Source organism: Aquila chrysaetos, chromosome 5 (assembly GCF_900496995.4).
Source record: "Aquila chrysaetos chrysaetos chromosome 5, bAquChr1.4, whole genome shotgun sequence".
NCBI classification, from domain to species: domain Eukaryota; kingdom Metazoa; phylum Chordata; class Aves; order Accipitriformes; family Accipitridae; genus Aquila; species Aquila chrysaetos.
This window is the reverse complement of record NC_044008.1, coordinates 40713002-40731185: the sequence shown is the minus strand read 5'-3', so window position 1 is coordinate 40731185 and position 18184 is coordinate 40713002. Positions and strand designations below refer to the sequence as shown.

At 37.7% G+C, this 18184-nt stretch overlaps 1 protein-coding gene across 7 annotated transcripts in view; it reads right to left on the bottom strand.

The window, feature by feature from the left end:
- PEAK1 (pseudopodium enriched atypical kinase 1) overlaps positions 1-18184 on the bottom strand; it is a 124884-nt gene that overhangs the window by 8364 nt on the left and 98336 nt on the right. For all 7 annotated transcript variants that reach the window (XM_041123250.1, XM_030016348.2, XM_030016347.2 and 4 more), the window contains one exon: positions 8858-9606. In XM_041123250.1, coding sequence (XP_040979184.1) covers positions 8858-9606 — 749 coding nt within the window. The remainder of the gene's footprint in view (positions 1-8857; positions 9607-18184) is intronic.

The following is an 18184-nucleotide window of genomic DNA, read 5'->3' as shown; positions in this document are numbered from 1 at the left end:
TTACAGTTACTTGTTTATCCATATCATTTTATTTCATGTTCTTCTCTCAGCCTTGTGTGAAGCTTGAACAAGATAAAAATAATCAATAGCAATAGGAGATACAAAGAAACATGCACAGAATATTTGAGGACATGATCAAACGATTGCACATGACTTGAGTTAGCATGGCATAACAAGTTACTACCTGTCAGCTGAATTAAGTGACTGGATGCATGCTCCTTGCCCACTGAAACTGGAAATGGAAATCTATTAGCTGCAGCCATGTCAAGCTAACACATCATGTCTGCAGTGAGGGACGTATATGTGCATTGCAGGGGCTGTCGGCAAGTGTACTTCCTGTGGCTCAGATGGTGAATGGAAACTCATTAGAACATGGTACCTTAACTGCTTTCAGTCATTCATCAAGATCCTAAGTATATGTTTTTATTTTGCCATATATAGCTGTATTTAATTTCTGACCAGAAGTATCTTGTTGATACATACATTATCCTTACTAATTGTTTACCCTGCCATAACAACTGGCAGCTTCAACCCCCTTACAAGAGTCACTGGACAACCTCTATTAAGACCTCTGTTCTAAGGCATTTACTGATTAAAATTACAGCCCTACAAAGACTCAGACACGTCGACCTCTGGGTATTAACCGTAGTCCTACTGACTTCAGTGACATTGTTCAAAGCGTGTAAGATTAAGTGTATGTTTTTGATCTTTACAAAGTTAGAGCCTAAGTATTCAGCTGGTATAATGCACCAACAGGTCTTAACTGCAAAGCTCAGAGGAAGAGAAAATAGGAAGACATCTCTCTTCAGATGAAGTTACAGCTTCCCTTAGCTCATCTCTGAATGCCAGGGAAAGCCAGATAACTAAGGTTGGTAAAAGTCAGCACTAGTTCTACACAGTCACAACAACCAAGGACCCCAAATCTCATACTAGCTCTAAATACAAGCATAAAGTGACTTTTCTCCCTGTTTCTCCTTTTACCCCTTCTCAGGAACTTATGTAGGATATGCTATAAACTTAACCTTTCACTAAAAAACCAAACCAAACCAACACCCCCCCCGCTGCCAAGAAAACCGAAAAAAGAAAATGATTTTTCATCCTTTATGTGCTTATGTGGTTAAGAAATGTAGTTTAATAGGAGAGTTAGTATTTTATGCTTGTTGATCAGACAAGTGTCAGATAATCATGAAAGTAGACACAAGTAGTAACAGTATTTTGATTGTCCTCCTGTCTTTGATACTGTGCCTATTTCCATACTTCACAAGCATTTAAAGTTCCTTACATATTATGTATACTATAGCTTAAACTGCCTGTTTATAACTGCCATGCAGAAACAAAACAAATTTGAAAAATGCATTTTCTAGTCAATTTTATTTAAGAGAGGAAAGTCATCATTTTCTGGAAATGTTGACAGGTACCCTCTTTGTACAGTGGCTCTTGCCAATTTAAATTTTCAAATGTATTTTATACTGTTAGAGGTGAAGTAAGCTATCAATGGAAAGTCCCCCGTGCCTTCTCTCAAGGGTTACAAAAGTTTAAACAAATACAGTAAAAAAACAGCATTAACCTTTGAATTATATATGAAAAGAAAATGTCAGCTGATTGTCTTGGAGACTGAAACCCCCAGATTTAGTAAATACTTAATACTGCACAAAAGACAGAAGTAGAAAAGTGTTGCATAGACCCTACCAGTGTGTATCAAATCTGACTGGGAGAAGAGCTATTAAGGACAATGAAAATAGTTTTGTCTTCTATGCCCTTCAAGTCCATGGCCTTTTTCTTCTACAGCCAGCCATGGGGATAATCAATTCCAACTGCAGAGAAGGTTCTGTGTGTTGTAATCCAGCCTTTAGTTTTTAAAAATACTGAACTGACATAATCCAAAATATAAACTCATTCTGAAAGAGTTTAATTTTAAGGTCAAACCTACTTGCTGGTAAGAAAAGTGTGAATAAGCACTGGCCCTTAGCTATTGTACGACGTTTCATGTTACCCACAGAGGATTTCTAATGCCACCTGTCAGCTAAAAATGATATCCTATTAGGAATATATAATCCACAGAGTATTTGCTCTTAAAACAATTAATACTTCTCAATTTGGTGAATACAAGGTCTTTTTTAAAGTTTATGAAAAGAATTTCTCCTTGCCTATAGAAAAAGAAAAGCAAAGGAATCAAGACTTATTCCTAGTTTCTAATTTTAGTCCTGGACAGCCTCTTTTTCCTACTTACTTCAGAAAGGGGCTCTCAAATTTATTACTGGAATTTCAGTTAAAATAATAGGAGATGGGCATTGCATCTCTCAAAATCAGCCCTGGTTCACTCATTTTAGAAGATACTGCCAATCCTAGAATTGTGATAGTACAAAAGCACACTTTCATAGGCCTCTGTGGATGTGGGAGTGCGTCCTTCTAACTTAGAAATGACTGGCCAAGAACATCTGCACCAAAAGCATTCAGCTATTAGGGCAGAGTATGCTGCCTTTGCACCCATTCCCTTTTCCTCTGAGCCAGCAGAACCAGCCTGCAAGGGGAATCTGATCTGTATGTTGCCAGCTGGATCTTTCCTAAGAAATGAACGAGTCACATTATTAACTCCATTGTTACTGTGGTTCATGAAAACCTTCAGAGCAGTGTCCACTCTAAAGTCTGAATCCACAGCAGAGCCAAACTTTACCCAATGTCAGTTCTTAAATACAAGTTTTTGTTTCAGACTCCTCTCTTCATATCAACAAAACAGAAATTAAAGACTAAATAGTATTATGATTAAAATCAATACTAAAATGACTGCATTCATGAAAACACTTTTCCCCTCCTTAGTCTGCTGTTAAAGAAGATAACCAATAAAGAAAAAAAATAATCTCTATTCCCACAAACGCCCAATAGTGATGGCTTTTGGACACCTTCACTTCTCTTGTTTAATACAGGGCAGTATATGGGTACATGAACATGTATGCAGTATCTACAAAGACAAGAGAGCTGAGATCTGATTAGAGATGTATTTTCTGCTTCTGGCTTTTTGTTTACAAACAACATGAAGTGAGAAGTGGAAGAGGCAGCTGGGTTATTTAGGGCTGATTAAATTGTTGACTATACAAACACTAAAATTTGTACACTAGATACTTTGTAATAGACAAGGGCAATGAAAAGCTAGGCTGTCTAGAAGCAGCACCCAAAAACAGGAGCACAAGAACAAATCGGATGTCTGTCTGAATTCATAAAACAGTTTCTAAAAGACAGACCTGTAGTAATCTGATGCTCCTGTAAGCATCTGGCTACTCTTCAGAGTTTTGCTGTGAAATACAGCTACATGAGTCCAGGTAAGTCCTAGGGTTTTAGACTACAGAGTTCAGGTTCTCATTTACCAATATCTTATTAGAATAGGGAAAATGTACTGAAAGCAGTGGAGACAAACTAAGTTTTCTTACTGATCTGTTCAAAGACAGCTTATAGAATGTAAATTTTGTATACTGACAAACTTCTTGTTCTATTTTATCATTTTCTGAGTTGCAGCTTCTACTCAGAACTCTATTTTATATTAACCATTTTGCAATAGAGTAGTGAATGCTAGTGTTTAATACCATTAATGGGTAAGAGTGCTTACCCTAGCATTTTGTATTGGAATAACTCCACTATCACCTAAAACTATCATCTGAACGACCGAGATTTAAAATTTTCAAAATGGTTATAGTAAGTTATGCAACCAAAGTCTACATTTACATTTGAAAAGATTTAGGGAACAAATTGTAAAATTTGATGGCCTCAGCACGTGCTTTAGACTGCTTGTGATGACTTGCTAAAGGAGTGGATACAAAGCTTCTTTTCTGTTTGTGCTGTCAAAACTGTGCATAAATATATGGCCCAGTTTTCTCTGCATGATTTTTAAAGCTTTTGTCTGTTCCAGTCATCTACTCTAAAAAAATACGGAAATCATGTTGCCTTTTACATATATAGTATGTTGAATTCCTATTTTGGGGCACAGGAAGAGAAAAAGGTGGAAATACTTTTGACTAAAACATGGACAGAAAGTAGGATCAATCAGTCATTTACCATTTGCTTTAATGAAATACAGTCAGCTGAGCTATGAAGATATGGTATGTGATAATAGCTGAAAGAAAGGTGTTGATAAGGGCTTGGCAAGCCTTATTTCTAAAGCTGATGAAGAGCTGGTTGTTCAACAGATGAAGCAATGTTGGTAAAAAGCCCTTCCATATGATGCAAGAAAGCAATGAGAAAAAAAGAGATATGAATAGGAAGGAATGGAAAGTTTCCATCTTCCATTTCACTGGAATGCACTGTCATCATGTATCTTTTCTTTAGTGCATCCATATGAACTAAACTTTGGTCACATTTATAGGGACAGGAGAGGTTTCTTTATATCCTGCCATTTCAATTCCTGCCCACCCCCCCCATCCCTAAGAAGCAAGATTTTAATGTTTCAGAGCTTCTAAAAACTGTTGTGCATTAGCTTTTATTTTTCCTTTATGAGTCCAGTAGCCTACTGTGCCATCAGCTGACTTCCACTTTACCAGCAGGGAATCTCATTTCCACTCTGTCCTATGCATTTTACAGGGCATCGGTGAACTTAAAAGTACGATGAATATTGTGGGAAATGAATTCACAAGTGCTGAAAATGAGAAACACAGAAGATCACAAAGACTGCACCATCTGTGCTACTTTGTTGTATTGCACAGAGGGACAACTGCAAATGAAATTCTGCGTAGAATGAAAGCTTGCTAATCCCAAATTGATAGCTTGTTCTTGGCACAACCTTGTTTTCCAAGGAGGCCAGTTTGATCTCTGATTGACCTCATTTTCTTGATCTGGCCTTGTGTCCTGGTTTAAAAGATACCTTGGAATACAGCTTTGACTTTTTAACGATGTGTCAAAGCACAGAATTCTATGCTGCTGTGACTCAACTCGTAATGGGCTAAAAGTTTAATGTACATAGCTTTATTTTGATCTGAGCCATGAAGTTCTGGGATGGCCTTTAATAACACTTCTGCCAAGAAGCTCCACTAGGAAACTGAATTACCAAAAAAACACCTTAGCACACTGTGACAAACTAAACATAACTAGAAAACAATTGTCAGCTGCAACTAGGAGACTGTCAGCCAAATTCAGCCCAATACTATTTACTTCTGCATTGCTCTGTTTTATACTTGGGACAGGAACCTTAGCAGAAATCCTAAGGTTTTACAGCTAGAAGAACTTCTGCTGCCCTGTAGCAATCAAAGCAATAAATTTTAACTGCTCCTTTTGAGCTGTTTGCACCTTTGCAATTCCTGTTATCCTACCTGAACTGCATTGCAACATGTGCCTGTGGCCAGAACGCACACTGCAGACCATAACCCTGCTGGTTTTTTATGTCTGTATTGTTCCATGTGGACTCTGAATCATGATTTTGATGTGTCTGTCTATGATATCATACAGTAATTTCCTTGAGAGTTTAATACTGAAAGTGGAAGGAGTCTTCGTCACTGGCACAGTGATTACCTTGTCTATTATTCATTCTATTTTTTTTTTTTTTAAATAAAAAAGATCCCTGTCATATCTCTGCCTTATTCAGTCTGTGTAGGGATACTAAGAATTGGACTCATCCAATCCACTTTGTACAAAAAGCTGGCGCTCTCCGCTGCTTTTACTTTAGTGTAACCTTTCCACTACATATTTGGAACTACTGATAAGACTGTGGTTTCAGAGGAATGTTTATGCATATTGTCCCAGATCCACCAACTACTTAGAAGGTGGTACTGCACTTAGTGAAGGAAAAATACCTCAGGGACTGGAATTTTATGGAAACCTTTCTTGTAAGGGAACTTCTGTTTTTTCCATCTGGAAAAGTAATTTTCTGATCACGACTTATTTGCTGGTTTTATTTATAATGTTTCAGTCAAAATAATTTCCATATGGCTTCCTGCAACTTTTTTTGCACAGAATGTTTACTAGCAGATTAGGTGAGAGTGAAGCAAAAAGCATCATACAATGCTTTGAAACAACACACCCCTATGAACAATGTTTCCTCTAATATCCACACCAACAGAGCAAGTTGTGTTCCTTCTCCACCAAATTTATCAGAGCATCTTTTGGTGGTGATACCACCAGAATGTAAAGGTGCACTGGTACATTCATCTGCACAAAAGGTTCATTCTTATAAATTTAATTCAGCAGTAGTCAAATGGATAAAGCTTAATTTTTAACAGTGCTTTTGTCATTCTACCTTTGGAGATACAATATTAAAATGTATTTTTTTTTTACTTATGCATTGAGACTCAACACCATTTGGGGGGAATCTCTTTTTTTCTACAAAGAGAATAATAATTAAAAAATCCCATTATCACATTTTTATCTCAAACCTAATATTAAAATCATAGAACTTAAGAAGTGTCTGAATTGTTAGTCAGTGTTGCTTGGGTAGTTCTACAAAATTCAGAAGAGCTACATAAATTTACACTGTCCAAAGATGTGGCTCCATATACACTTTCAAAGTGTATTTCTAAGACTTGATTAAAAATAACAGGAAGACTGTATTTTGGATTCACTAGGCACACCAGAAACTTTAATCTCACTATTTTTTGCCATCCTGTTTTGGGGACAAGGCATTTAAAATGGCAGGAATACATAGCTTATTTGTTGCAGGTATATGATTAAGTAATTTGGCTCAGACAAAAAATACCCATGATAGTAAAACTCGTATATTCGTTAAAGTGTAATTCCCCAAATCTCTGTGTAATGTAATAGCAATCTGTTTTTATGAGATTTTGTACAAATCTGATCCTGGACTGGTAAGTCCCTACAACTTGGGGCAAATGTTAAGACAAAGTTAAAATTTACTATAACTGATTTTAGGGGAAAAAGTCCAGTAACCACAGTTTAAAAAATGCTATATAATTCAATATATTAGCATAGAGAATGCAGTCATAAAAATATACACCAAAGAAACAGACAACTGAAGAGAACCCAACTTAGCTGAATGCATACTTAAGATATGTAAAAGAGAAAATGAAAAGACATCAGTAGTCCTGTATGCTGGTCCTGCTTGGCTTATAAAGAAATCAGAGAACATTTGTAGTGAGAGTATCTTCCTATATCACATTAAGTGCTAAGGAGGGTATTTTCAAGAGTCACTTTTCCTGTCATCATTAACAGCACAACAGCTCACGGTAACCTCCAGGTCAAGGTACTTCACTCACTCTCAAGATGATCACACCTATTGCGTTGCAATAAATTTTGTTAGTCTGACAACTATTTTTAAGACATCTGAATTACAAGAGGAAAAAAAAAAATATAGCACATATTTGACCATTCTACATTGCTGTTCTTTCTTCTCACTGGCTTTCTACAAGAGAAATGTATTTAGGAGGACAGTAGGTAAGAAAACAACTACATAGGTCTTGCATGTCAGGGCATAGTTTAAGGGCACATCCATACCGTGCAAAGAGGAATCACATTAGTGATAACCCAAACCTGCCTATATAGAAAAATACCACTTTAGGTCCTAGAAACAACCATTTTTGCATCATTGTATTAAAACCAAAAAACCCCAAACTGAGTAATGCCAGACTGTTGATTCTGCAACCAGAGTAGATTGCCAGATATATTCATGGTCTGGTTCTTGGCCATTTGGTACCACTGGATGTGGCATCCACAAAACATCCATATTTCATTTCACATCTTTTCAAAAAGAGGTCCTTGATAACTAAAGAAATACAAATAGTTATGCCCACAAATCTGCCTTACAAAAGTGGCTTTTCAAGTTTCAGAAGAACATATCAGTTGCACCAAGCTTACCTTTTATTTCTTTGTATCTTTCTTGTAAACAATCATGCAGGAGTGGTAACAACATTTTGTTACTGTAAAGCACCACCCTTCTGAGAATGTCAACATGCTCTATAAGGAATAACTGATTAGGCCTCACACACCTGTGTTGGGTAATAAATGTTCTACCTCAGTTTCAGCAAGGAGGAGTCAGAAGTTCAGTGATTTGCTCAAGGTCACACAGGAAGCCTGACAGAGCTGTGAGTCTCAGCTGCTTTCTCACTATCACCCTACCATATAAGCATTGAGAACTGTAGAGATACAATGCTCAGAAAGAATTACCTATATAAAAGTCCATAAAGTAACAACATCTAGTGAGATAGCTGCCAAATATTCATTAATATATTAGCAGTAAATCTAATAAACGTTACTTCTTTTATATGTTAGCTGAAGTATAAACTAGACACAAATCAATTGTTCGTTTAGTAAAAGGGCACAAAACTAACACTGACAAGTTCCACTTTTTTTTAGTATAGCTTATAAGGCAACACTGATGGCTAGAGAGAGCTTTTGAAAGGCTGGTAATGAATGCTGGTGAAAACATAAGACCTTGAATGGGAACATAAAGATACATTAGCCTAGAATTTACATTTAAAATTACTTGGCTCTGACATGGAAAACTTTGAACTCTTTCTTAACTAAGAGTGATGATTTAGTATCATCTGCATGCAGATGAACCTAAGGATTTTGTTATTGCAAGTTTCCAAAAAACTGCTGACACATGTTAAAATAATACATCTTTTTCTTCAATATTTCATTAAACAATGACCATGGTAAAGACTGAGTTGTGTTGATTTTGTTTTAATAATTTTGGAGCTGCAATAAAAACAGATGAAACTTAAACAGCAGATACCAATGCCACATATGGTTCTTGATAGAAGGAAGAGCCTGTATCTTGGGAAGCTTACTTTTCACACAGTGCAGCTGCAAGCAGTACACATATTTAGAGGACCTATCACTACTGGGTGTGTTGCAGATTATTGTTGTTTTTGTTACATTTTTCAGTGATGTCTAGGTTTACTGTTTTTCAAGCCCCTCTTACCTTGACTGCGTAATTGTTGAGAGGATCTTTTGCATAAGAAGCTGGGTAGTAAACTGCATCGCCTGCCTCGCAGCATGGCTTGTCACTGGTTAGCCTGAAATCCGACCAGCTGTCCACCCCGAATCGCAACTGGTCTTTTTGTCCAGCCATGAACAAGTCTTCACATTTAAGTGCCAGCTTCTTCAGTGAATCGGCGTGAAGGCTTCGGATTTTACCTACTACCTCTTCTCGGTTTTCAATTCCTCGATAAAGTGCTTGCCTTTGCGGCTTCTGGACACCTTTGCCCTGCTTAGTCTGTGAGATGCGTCTCCCTGTTAGAGACTCCATGCTATTGGAACACCGGTCCTTAATACTGATAGTGGTTAGGCTGGAAACACTGTTAGTTGCTGAGGTGGTTGCCCTTAGTTTTTCCGTAGGCCTGTCCAAGGAATCTCCTGACTCATTGTCCAGTACCTTGAGCTCCAGGCTGACCGAAGAGCAGGCGCTGCTTGCTTCCCAGTTGGTGTCAATATCGTAGGTGGGATTGGCCACAACGCACAGGTTGTTCTCCAGAGCCTGCTTCTGGAGATCTCTGGGAGTTGGCTCTGTGTTAGCTCTCAAAATTGTTTTCTTTGGGAGCGGAGGTGGTGTTGGCTGCAAGTTGTTCATTGTCTCCTGGTCTACTAGTCCTCCAAAGGCAATGGCATCATCCAAAGCTCCCTTCGGCTGCCTTGGCTGTTTCGGAGGTATCATGGCTGCTCTGGATTGTCCTGTGTAATAAGAAGATAATAGTAATAGAAGATTATACTACTTTGCATCTGCTGCTCATATTTGCACTCTGCAAAGAAGTTTAAGGCAAAAAAACCCCCAGCTGACTAGGACTCCCCCAATATTTGAAGAAAACCTAAATACATATCTGAAAAGATGAACTAATAGGGAAGCAAAATGACCAAATCAGCATCACATATATATCGTTACATACAGCCAGTCTTTATTTGACCTTGGCCTATATATTAAAATCAGGTTCAGTGCTAGCAATGCTGGCATTTTACATCACATGGGCTTAATGACAAAAAGTGCAAGCAAAAACCAAATGTCAGTTTTGGCACTGTGGCCAAATTCCAGTTTCAATAATTATACCCAGCCTCCTGTAATTCCTTCTGCAGTCAATCGACTATAATATTATTCCTGAGTTCCTATTGCAGTGTGCTAAAACTATGAGTGGATGCTGCTAAGTGGCTCTGTGTACTATTTCTTTGAGAGGTGCATTTCTCTGGCAGGTGAGTTGATCTTCTTTTATATATCCTCATAGTAGTCTGTAAAGCACTTGGGATCACTTGGATTTGAAATGTGCTAAAGAAGCTGAAAGCATTATTTCAGAGAACGGAAACAGAAAACTTCAAACACAAATAATGTAATTCAGATACTACGGCGGTCACATCAGAAAGTCAGGATTGCCTAGCAGATTCACAAGGTGAAAACAAGGAAGTTAAGCCTACTTTCACTCAAGTTGACAAGTGTGTTGCCACTGCTTTCAAGGAGAGTAGGATCATATTTTCAGCTTACAAAACCAGAAATATTTTTTTAACCCACAATTTAAAACTCACCTGCCGCCCCCCCAACCGTAACTTTATCTAACACATTTCCCTTACTCACTTGCCATGTGTACCATTGTTGGCAATATGACGTTCATAGATAACCTGACCTAGATTCAGTCATGAGATTCCAAACGGCAGGTTACAAACACAAAAGCATGGCATTTCCACTGACAGACTGGTTTCAAACCTTTGTATGCTTCTAGGGAAGATGAACTTCCTGTCATGTGTTTGGATGGCTTTTAGAGAGGACAGTTATGTTTTATAACTGCCAGAGTCCTTGGAAATGAAGAATAAATAAATGACAATAACATAAGAGAGAATAAAAAACAATAAACGGACTATACAAATGACCAACTTGCTGCTCTGGGATGATTAAACAGTTGTTACTCATATCAAAATGAGATTTTTTCCACTCTTAATAATGAACTGCTATTTTCAGAGAAATGATTTTAGAAGTTTTCTACTACTCCTGTGAGGTTCATCGACCAGCATGGTAAGGTAGGAAGACAATTTTTACAGTTGCAACACAGCAGACATGAAATGGATGCTCTGTATAATTGCAGCTGAGCATCTTTTCTAATAAGGGAACAGCAAGTAAACAGACGCTACGACTATTTGGCTATTTATAATATGTGCTGAATCCTTGTCAAGAGAGGACTGAACTGGAATGCCGAACCAAACTGGGACTGCAGATCTCGGATTCAGATTTGAATTACATCACTTTGGTCCCTAATTAATAATAAATGACTTCACAGTCTATGAAAAGAAAAAAAAGATAGCTCCCTTTACACTTTAAGAGATGTTGTTACACTTTTTATGAATACTACAGAATGTAAGATCTTCTTGGCCAGGATGCACAAAACCCTAGCATGCTGGGTTAGAATGCTGAAAAGGACTTCCTAATTTCAGAGGATCAGAGAGGACTGTATTTTTATATGTATCCACAAACAGAATAGCCTTGGCTCTTGAATTCTTAACAGTCATTCTGTCTTCAATCATTCCAAGGAGATGACATCACAAATGAAAGCTGTATCTCTATCTTTTGTTTAAGCTCAAGAAACCCTCCGAAGAGGGTTTTGTGATAAGCCTAGATATTCCAATGTTTAAAAAACTGAATTTTGAGCAGGAAATTCTATTAGCTTTGTACATGCCTGATCGTCAGGGAAGATTGCAGAGGACTACTCCCCTGCATCATCACTTTTTAGCTACTACAAAATAAAAATATGCAAAGGCTAGAAATATTGGAGAATCCCTGCATATCTCTCAAATCACTGTCAAGGTTGCCTCAAAAATAATGTAACACTCAGGGGACCCTCTACTGCTCCTTTCTGATCTTGGTATTGCAGTGAGCGTGCTCTACAATAGCAGCTCTTCCTCTCACCATTCGATGTGCTGCAGCATATAACACTGGTGCCAACCGAGCCGTACAGGAACTCTTATCAGGTACCTTTTGCAGAGACGAAGAGTGGCATGATTTAGAGTCAAAAGCAGAACTGATGTCTGCATGCCAGACACACACATCCAGATGCCACAGTCTTTTGCATATCCGGAGACAAGTTCATTTCTACTTTGTATCCAATTTTCTTAACTCATCCAAACATATGTTGTCTTTCACAGTTGCTTACTCTTACAAAATCTGTGACCTATGTACTTCTCCTGCTGGCAACGTTCTGTGTTAAAGATCACTTGCTTATTTTCTCATTCTTACCCTCTTCCCTGCTATGCTAAAATAGCCTAACTGCTGGGGTTTTGAGAAAGGCTACTATTTCAGGAGGCAGTTTCCTAATATGCATTGCTTGTGTGACTTGGTAATCCAAGGACTGCACACGTGCTAGAGGGAAACAGCAAGAAAACAAATTAGAGCAAGATGCACATCTCAAGCAGTAGCAGCAGAAGCCCTCTCCAAGAAAGGTAAGATTTATAACAGCATTTCTTCTTGATTCTCTTATTTTCTGTCTGCTTTAATGGCCATATCCTCCAAAAGCCATTCACACAGAAGAGTGTTGCGACTGCAACCAGTGACTTTTGCTAGTTGTTGCTTTTGCATAGCTATTGGAACTGTGACATCAAAACATCATTGAAGTTTTTCATAAGCAGAAGTTGTCTTTGCAGATATCTGGTGGGAGTGGCAGGATCAAGAGAACTGCATGTACAGGTCATTACGTAGTTAACTTTTTCAAGTATTCTCAGCGGAGGAACATGAATTTGTAAAACATGTCATGTTACAGTATAGTTTCTCCCCACAAAACCAAATTTTCCATATTGAAATCTATCCATCTGTATTATGTGTTTCAAAAGCTTAATATCTGGACTGTTTTTATGCTGAGTTCTTAACGCTGTACGTTTCTTTCCTGCCCATTGGGCCAGTCTTTCCAGCTCAGCTTTCCCCAAGCATGGCATGATACTGCATGTCCCACATTTTTTAAAGTTCATCGTCTAGCAAGAAAAAGGTTGTCTTAAATTTTGTCCCTGTCAAAGGCACAAGAATGTTCTTTTGCATAAAAGTACTGGCAGAGCATTTGCTTCCTTCTCCCCTTGCACGCTTAAAACCCATCATTTCCTTACCTACTGCACAGACTCTCCAACATTTCAAGGTTCAGCCTGAGCTACGCTCTTGGGAGGCAAATGAAAAGGAGGAACAGGCACAATACTAGGCTACCACTTAACAGAGATCTTTGAAGTGGCTTCCAGGGGATAGAGGATGTAACTCTTTATAGACAGCAGCTTTCTAGAGAGCTTTAAGTAATTCTACAGTTCAGTAACATTTTCCATTACAGAATCTCACTACACTATTTAAATATTAATACTTAGATCTCCAAACACCATGCAGAGGTCTGAAACTCTAAATCAGCTCTAAAAAAAAGCACTTAAATTTTATTTTTCCAAGTAACTGATTTGTCATCAGACTTTGCATTGCAACCTGTTTATGTTAGCTCACAAAACTATCAATCGGACACACTGAGCTCAGGTTTAGTTCAAATTTATATTCCATAAGCATGTTTTTCTTAGAGTAATGACATGCATAATTATTGTTTAGATTTCTTGATAGTCCATGTATCTTTCTTTTTTTGCTTAGACCAGATCAGCAGTATACATTATCAAGAAATTTCAAAACTGTGAAGGAAAATGCTTCTTTAATTGGGAAAACAACTAATGGTGAATTAGGCAAGCCAAGTGGGTGACACACTGCATGCTCCCATCCTTCCTTTAATAGAACTATTCCTGAGATGGGTATTGCTCTATCATACATAACATATGTTAGTCCAATACACCAATAACAGCAGGCTGCTTCTGTGCTTTCTCCAGACTCATTTTACTCTTGACATGGTAATCTATCCTACATTCTCCTTTATTCTTGAAAGCTTTTTTCTGATTATATGCCATTACCATCTCTCATCCAAGGATGATGTCTCTTGTGGGAAGATGTGAATTAGAAAACAGAGCTGAAAACAATACTCTAGTATTCACAGTAGTAACTAGGCTATTGCCATGATCGTTAACTGTTCTCAGTTTTAGTAACCATTGTAATACTCCTTAATCCCTAATCCCCTAGTGCAGGGATTTAGATGAATGAACTGGACCCAGAGAGCTAAAATGACTCTCACTTCTGCCATTCTCCAACTTATCACATCAGTTTGACAGAAATTCCACATTTTGCATTGCCAAGAACAGCAAAAATTAATAATCGTGCATGTACAACATGGGTAACCAATCTTCTAAGACCAAATCTATCAAAACTCCAGCAGAACTAAAATCAAAACTGTGGACTCTCTACAGTGGAGACCAACAAGAAAGACATTTTTAGTGGCTTTTATGTGTCTGCAGGAAACCCCCTGTAAGATAGGGCTGGGCTGACCACACCACTGGATCTTGGAGCAGTCCAACAGCGTTGGCTTTGGCAGCCTCTGCTGACCTGTTTCTCCCCACAGCCAGGAATGGAGTCAGATGTCCCACTAATTCTCATGTCAGTACATCCCCATTTCATATTACAAAGTCCAGTTATAAAGGCTGATTAATCACTAAGGAAAATCCACAGGTTCGCCACCTCTCCACTGTACAAACTCCCCTTCTCTACCCTTGTCCTAGTACTTCCCCCCCCCCCCCCCTTGTACTTGGATATTGATCATCCTTTGCAATCTGCATTTTCATTATAATGTGGAGCCTGGAAAAGATTTTTCTGATCAATTATACTGGTCTTTAACACCAGTACAAAATACATCACTCCTTAATAAACTTTTACCCTGACTGATAAAAATAATCAAACCATGAAAAAACCCACAAATGCATAAAACTATCTTCCAGCTACTGCAAAAACAACCAGCATGCTTCACGGCCCCAATTCCAACAAACGCAGAACATGTACAACACTATTCTATAAGATTATTTAGTACACAGATTTACATGAACGTGATTGTTAATCCTATATTATACTCAGTTATTTACACATTTATTGTTAATTCAATAGATAAAAATCTAACCAGAATGATAATATATATAACAGAAAGGAAAGCTAACATTTAAGTAACATTCATGAGGCACCTCCACTTTCTCACCAATAGTTTGAGACTGTGCACAGAACTATAGTAAGATGGGCTGCAGGTATTAAATAAATAAAAACTTCAGGTGCAACAACTTGTCTGCCTTGGTGACTTGTCAGGTCTTGCTACCCGTCCTCCATTACACCATGTTAAAGATATTACCTGTACTAATTATATATTATAAAAAAATGCATCAGACTGATACTATAATCACTGTCTGTCACTGAACTGTCACTTTCAGTCAACAATGATTTCATTACCTTATTTATAGCCTGGCTAAAGCACACTGCCCTGGTCTAACATACTGACTGAGGCAATACTCCATGGCAGATGCTGTGATTTGGGATTTTTTTCAGTGTCAGCAATCCTAAAACCTAGAAACTTAGCCTCCTTTTTTCACCTTTTTTTTTTTTTTGGGGGGTGTAAGGAGAAAAATAGCTGATAATAAAATGACCTATTCTTTTTTAAATTATAGAAATACTATCCTGAGTATATTGAGAATCTCTTAATCTGCTTACAGTGATGCAAATTCAATCAAGTCAATTTCCCCCAAAAATTCAAAGATAGAATAATTCAAAGATTTGTAAAGGAAAGGATTTTAATCATCTAGTCTATTGTCTTCCTTATCACAAGCTATGGGGCTTACCTGAATTAACTTCTGTTAGAGTAAGGGTACACCTTAAAAAAGAAACATCCAGGCCCTACCTTACACATTTGAGCATTTGTTTCTGCATCAAGATTCAACTGATGGCCACTGGATTTTGTTAAATCTGTTGATTGTTGATACCTCATCACAGTTCTGCTCACCACATGGGCATCCACACCATGATCAAGCCAGACTCTGTTTCTTTGATAAGCTGAACAGACTCAGCTTCTTGAATTAGTCACTATAAAGTGCCTGTCACAATACTATGCATTTTCAAAGCTTTTCTTTAGAGCCTGTACAATTTTTTTTAAACATTCTTCTTAAACTGCGGTCACCAGGGCTTGTGTATGGCCATGGCAGTTGCATGGTAAAAATGAGGTATATGTAACCTCCCTACTCCTACTGAAGTTTCCTCCTGTTTATACACCCAGGAACACACTGAGCTCTTTTGGCCTATCATGGTGGGACCTCAGGTTTCCTAAAAGCCCCAAGTCTTTCATGCTGTAGAATCCTCTATCTTGTAAGGCTTGCCTGCTTTTTTTTTTTTTTTTTAATTCCTAGATGTATGATTTTACATGTTAGATGAACTAACAAATACAGTCCATATTTTATACATGAGCTATTCTCAATTTTGCATCTGCAGTTTGGTTCCTGACAAATACTTGCTGGCACGCTTGCAGTTTTTCTGGGCAGGACTGTAAAGTGATGATGGGACAACTCCTGTGGGAACAGGGGAAGGCCAAAACCAAATATATTTAGGGCAGTTCCTGATATAAACTACTGCCTGACTGCAGATGAAAATTCACCAAAGCTTGCCATTATTTCTGTTCATAAAATTTCATGTGACATGTCACAACTGAAGATTAGACATTTATCAAAGTAAGGACATAGTACTATCTGCTTTTCAATAAAAAACATAAAATATGTATTAGATTAGTCTTTACAAAATGAATATTTTGCATTATGCTGCTAATTACGATGTTCACATGATCTATTTTACAAACTACAAACTGTAGTATGTAGCTATAAAAAGCTAACTGTAGATACAATTGCAGTTGAAGCAAGAATCAAATGTGATATAACTTTAATTATATTACATATTCTCATATTACTCTTTCAGTTACACACATCAGTATGTGTTGATTCTACAAAATATATGATTTTGCTGCTTAGGTGATGTAAGATGTGAAAACAAGTAGGAATTGTTCTATATCCCTACCTAGTAATCTCTTGATAGCTGTCTGAATTAGAAAGTGAGGTTGCTCAAATAAACCAGAACAAAGTTGGAACAGCAGCCAGAGAACTCAGTGCCATTTAGGGTAGCATTGCTTTTAACAACAAGCAGTAAGCTTGCCAGGCCAGACCAAGTCAAGCCTAAAAGTTAATTTAACTCTTTCATACCTAAAATTTAGTTTGGTGACAGCAAATCTGAAAGTGACCCAAGAATGAGGAGAAGATTTTGAATAAAATGCTAAGGGGTTCAGTTTTATACAGTTTTACAAAGGAGCATTCACACACAGGAACAACGCTGACAAAAACAAGGACTGATAGAAGTGATCAGAGAATCACAGAAACATTTAGGTTGGAAGGGGCCTCCTAAGATGGTCAAGTCCAACCTTCCCTGCTTAGGCAGGGTCGGCTGGAGCAGGTTGTCCAGGACCATGTCCGGTTGGGTTTTGTGATCTCCACAGATGGAGACTCCACAACTTCTCTGGGCAACCTGTTCCAGTGTTTAACGGTATTTTATTACATTTCTATGAGTTTACTACTCCCAGTTTGTGAGATGCTGCGGGAAGGACAGAGATCTATGGACAGAAGCACATCTAACTGTATATGATGAAGCAGTTGCCATCAGGTGTAACATCTCGCGTAAGAAAATTGAGCTAAACTGAGTAAACATTTAAACAGAAGATTCACAATATCGTTACTTCGGCCATGAAATGCAAGTAATCCCTTGACTGTATGAGTGCTCTGGCTAAAAAATAGCAATCTCACCGTGAGGAATAAGTGATATTTCATACACTAAATTACACCTTAGCTTGATCGTTTTATATGTCGGTCTGGTTAGCAACATGGGCTAACCATGCTATAGATAGTTTTGATGTAACTAGATCTACTGCCTGGATTCTATCTGTAATATAGCTATATCCTAAATACAAAAAAATATATAGATACAGATATATATGTATATCTCAATGAATTGAAAATAATTCATTAGAACTTTGAATAATTCCACCATAATAATATAAATTTTAGTTTTCCTCCTTGAAGTTACAATTTCTTGGTAGATATTAGTATCGCTCTTGGGCAGCATATTTTTCCTCTTTGTGCTTTATAAACAATACCTAATTAGTGTTTCATTAGCAGAACACACTAAGAAGTTTGCCACTAATTCACATTTAAGCAAAAAAATGCAACAATATCACTAAATGTCTAAGGAATGTATGCACCTGAGGGTTTAAAATTTAGTCCTTGATCCCTCAAACCTGTGTGGACATGCCAAACCCCTGTAGTTGTGAGCCATCTCAATGCAGTCAGTTTAGTCTTGTCCAAATGCTTAATAAAT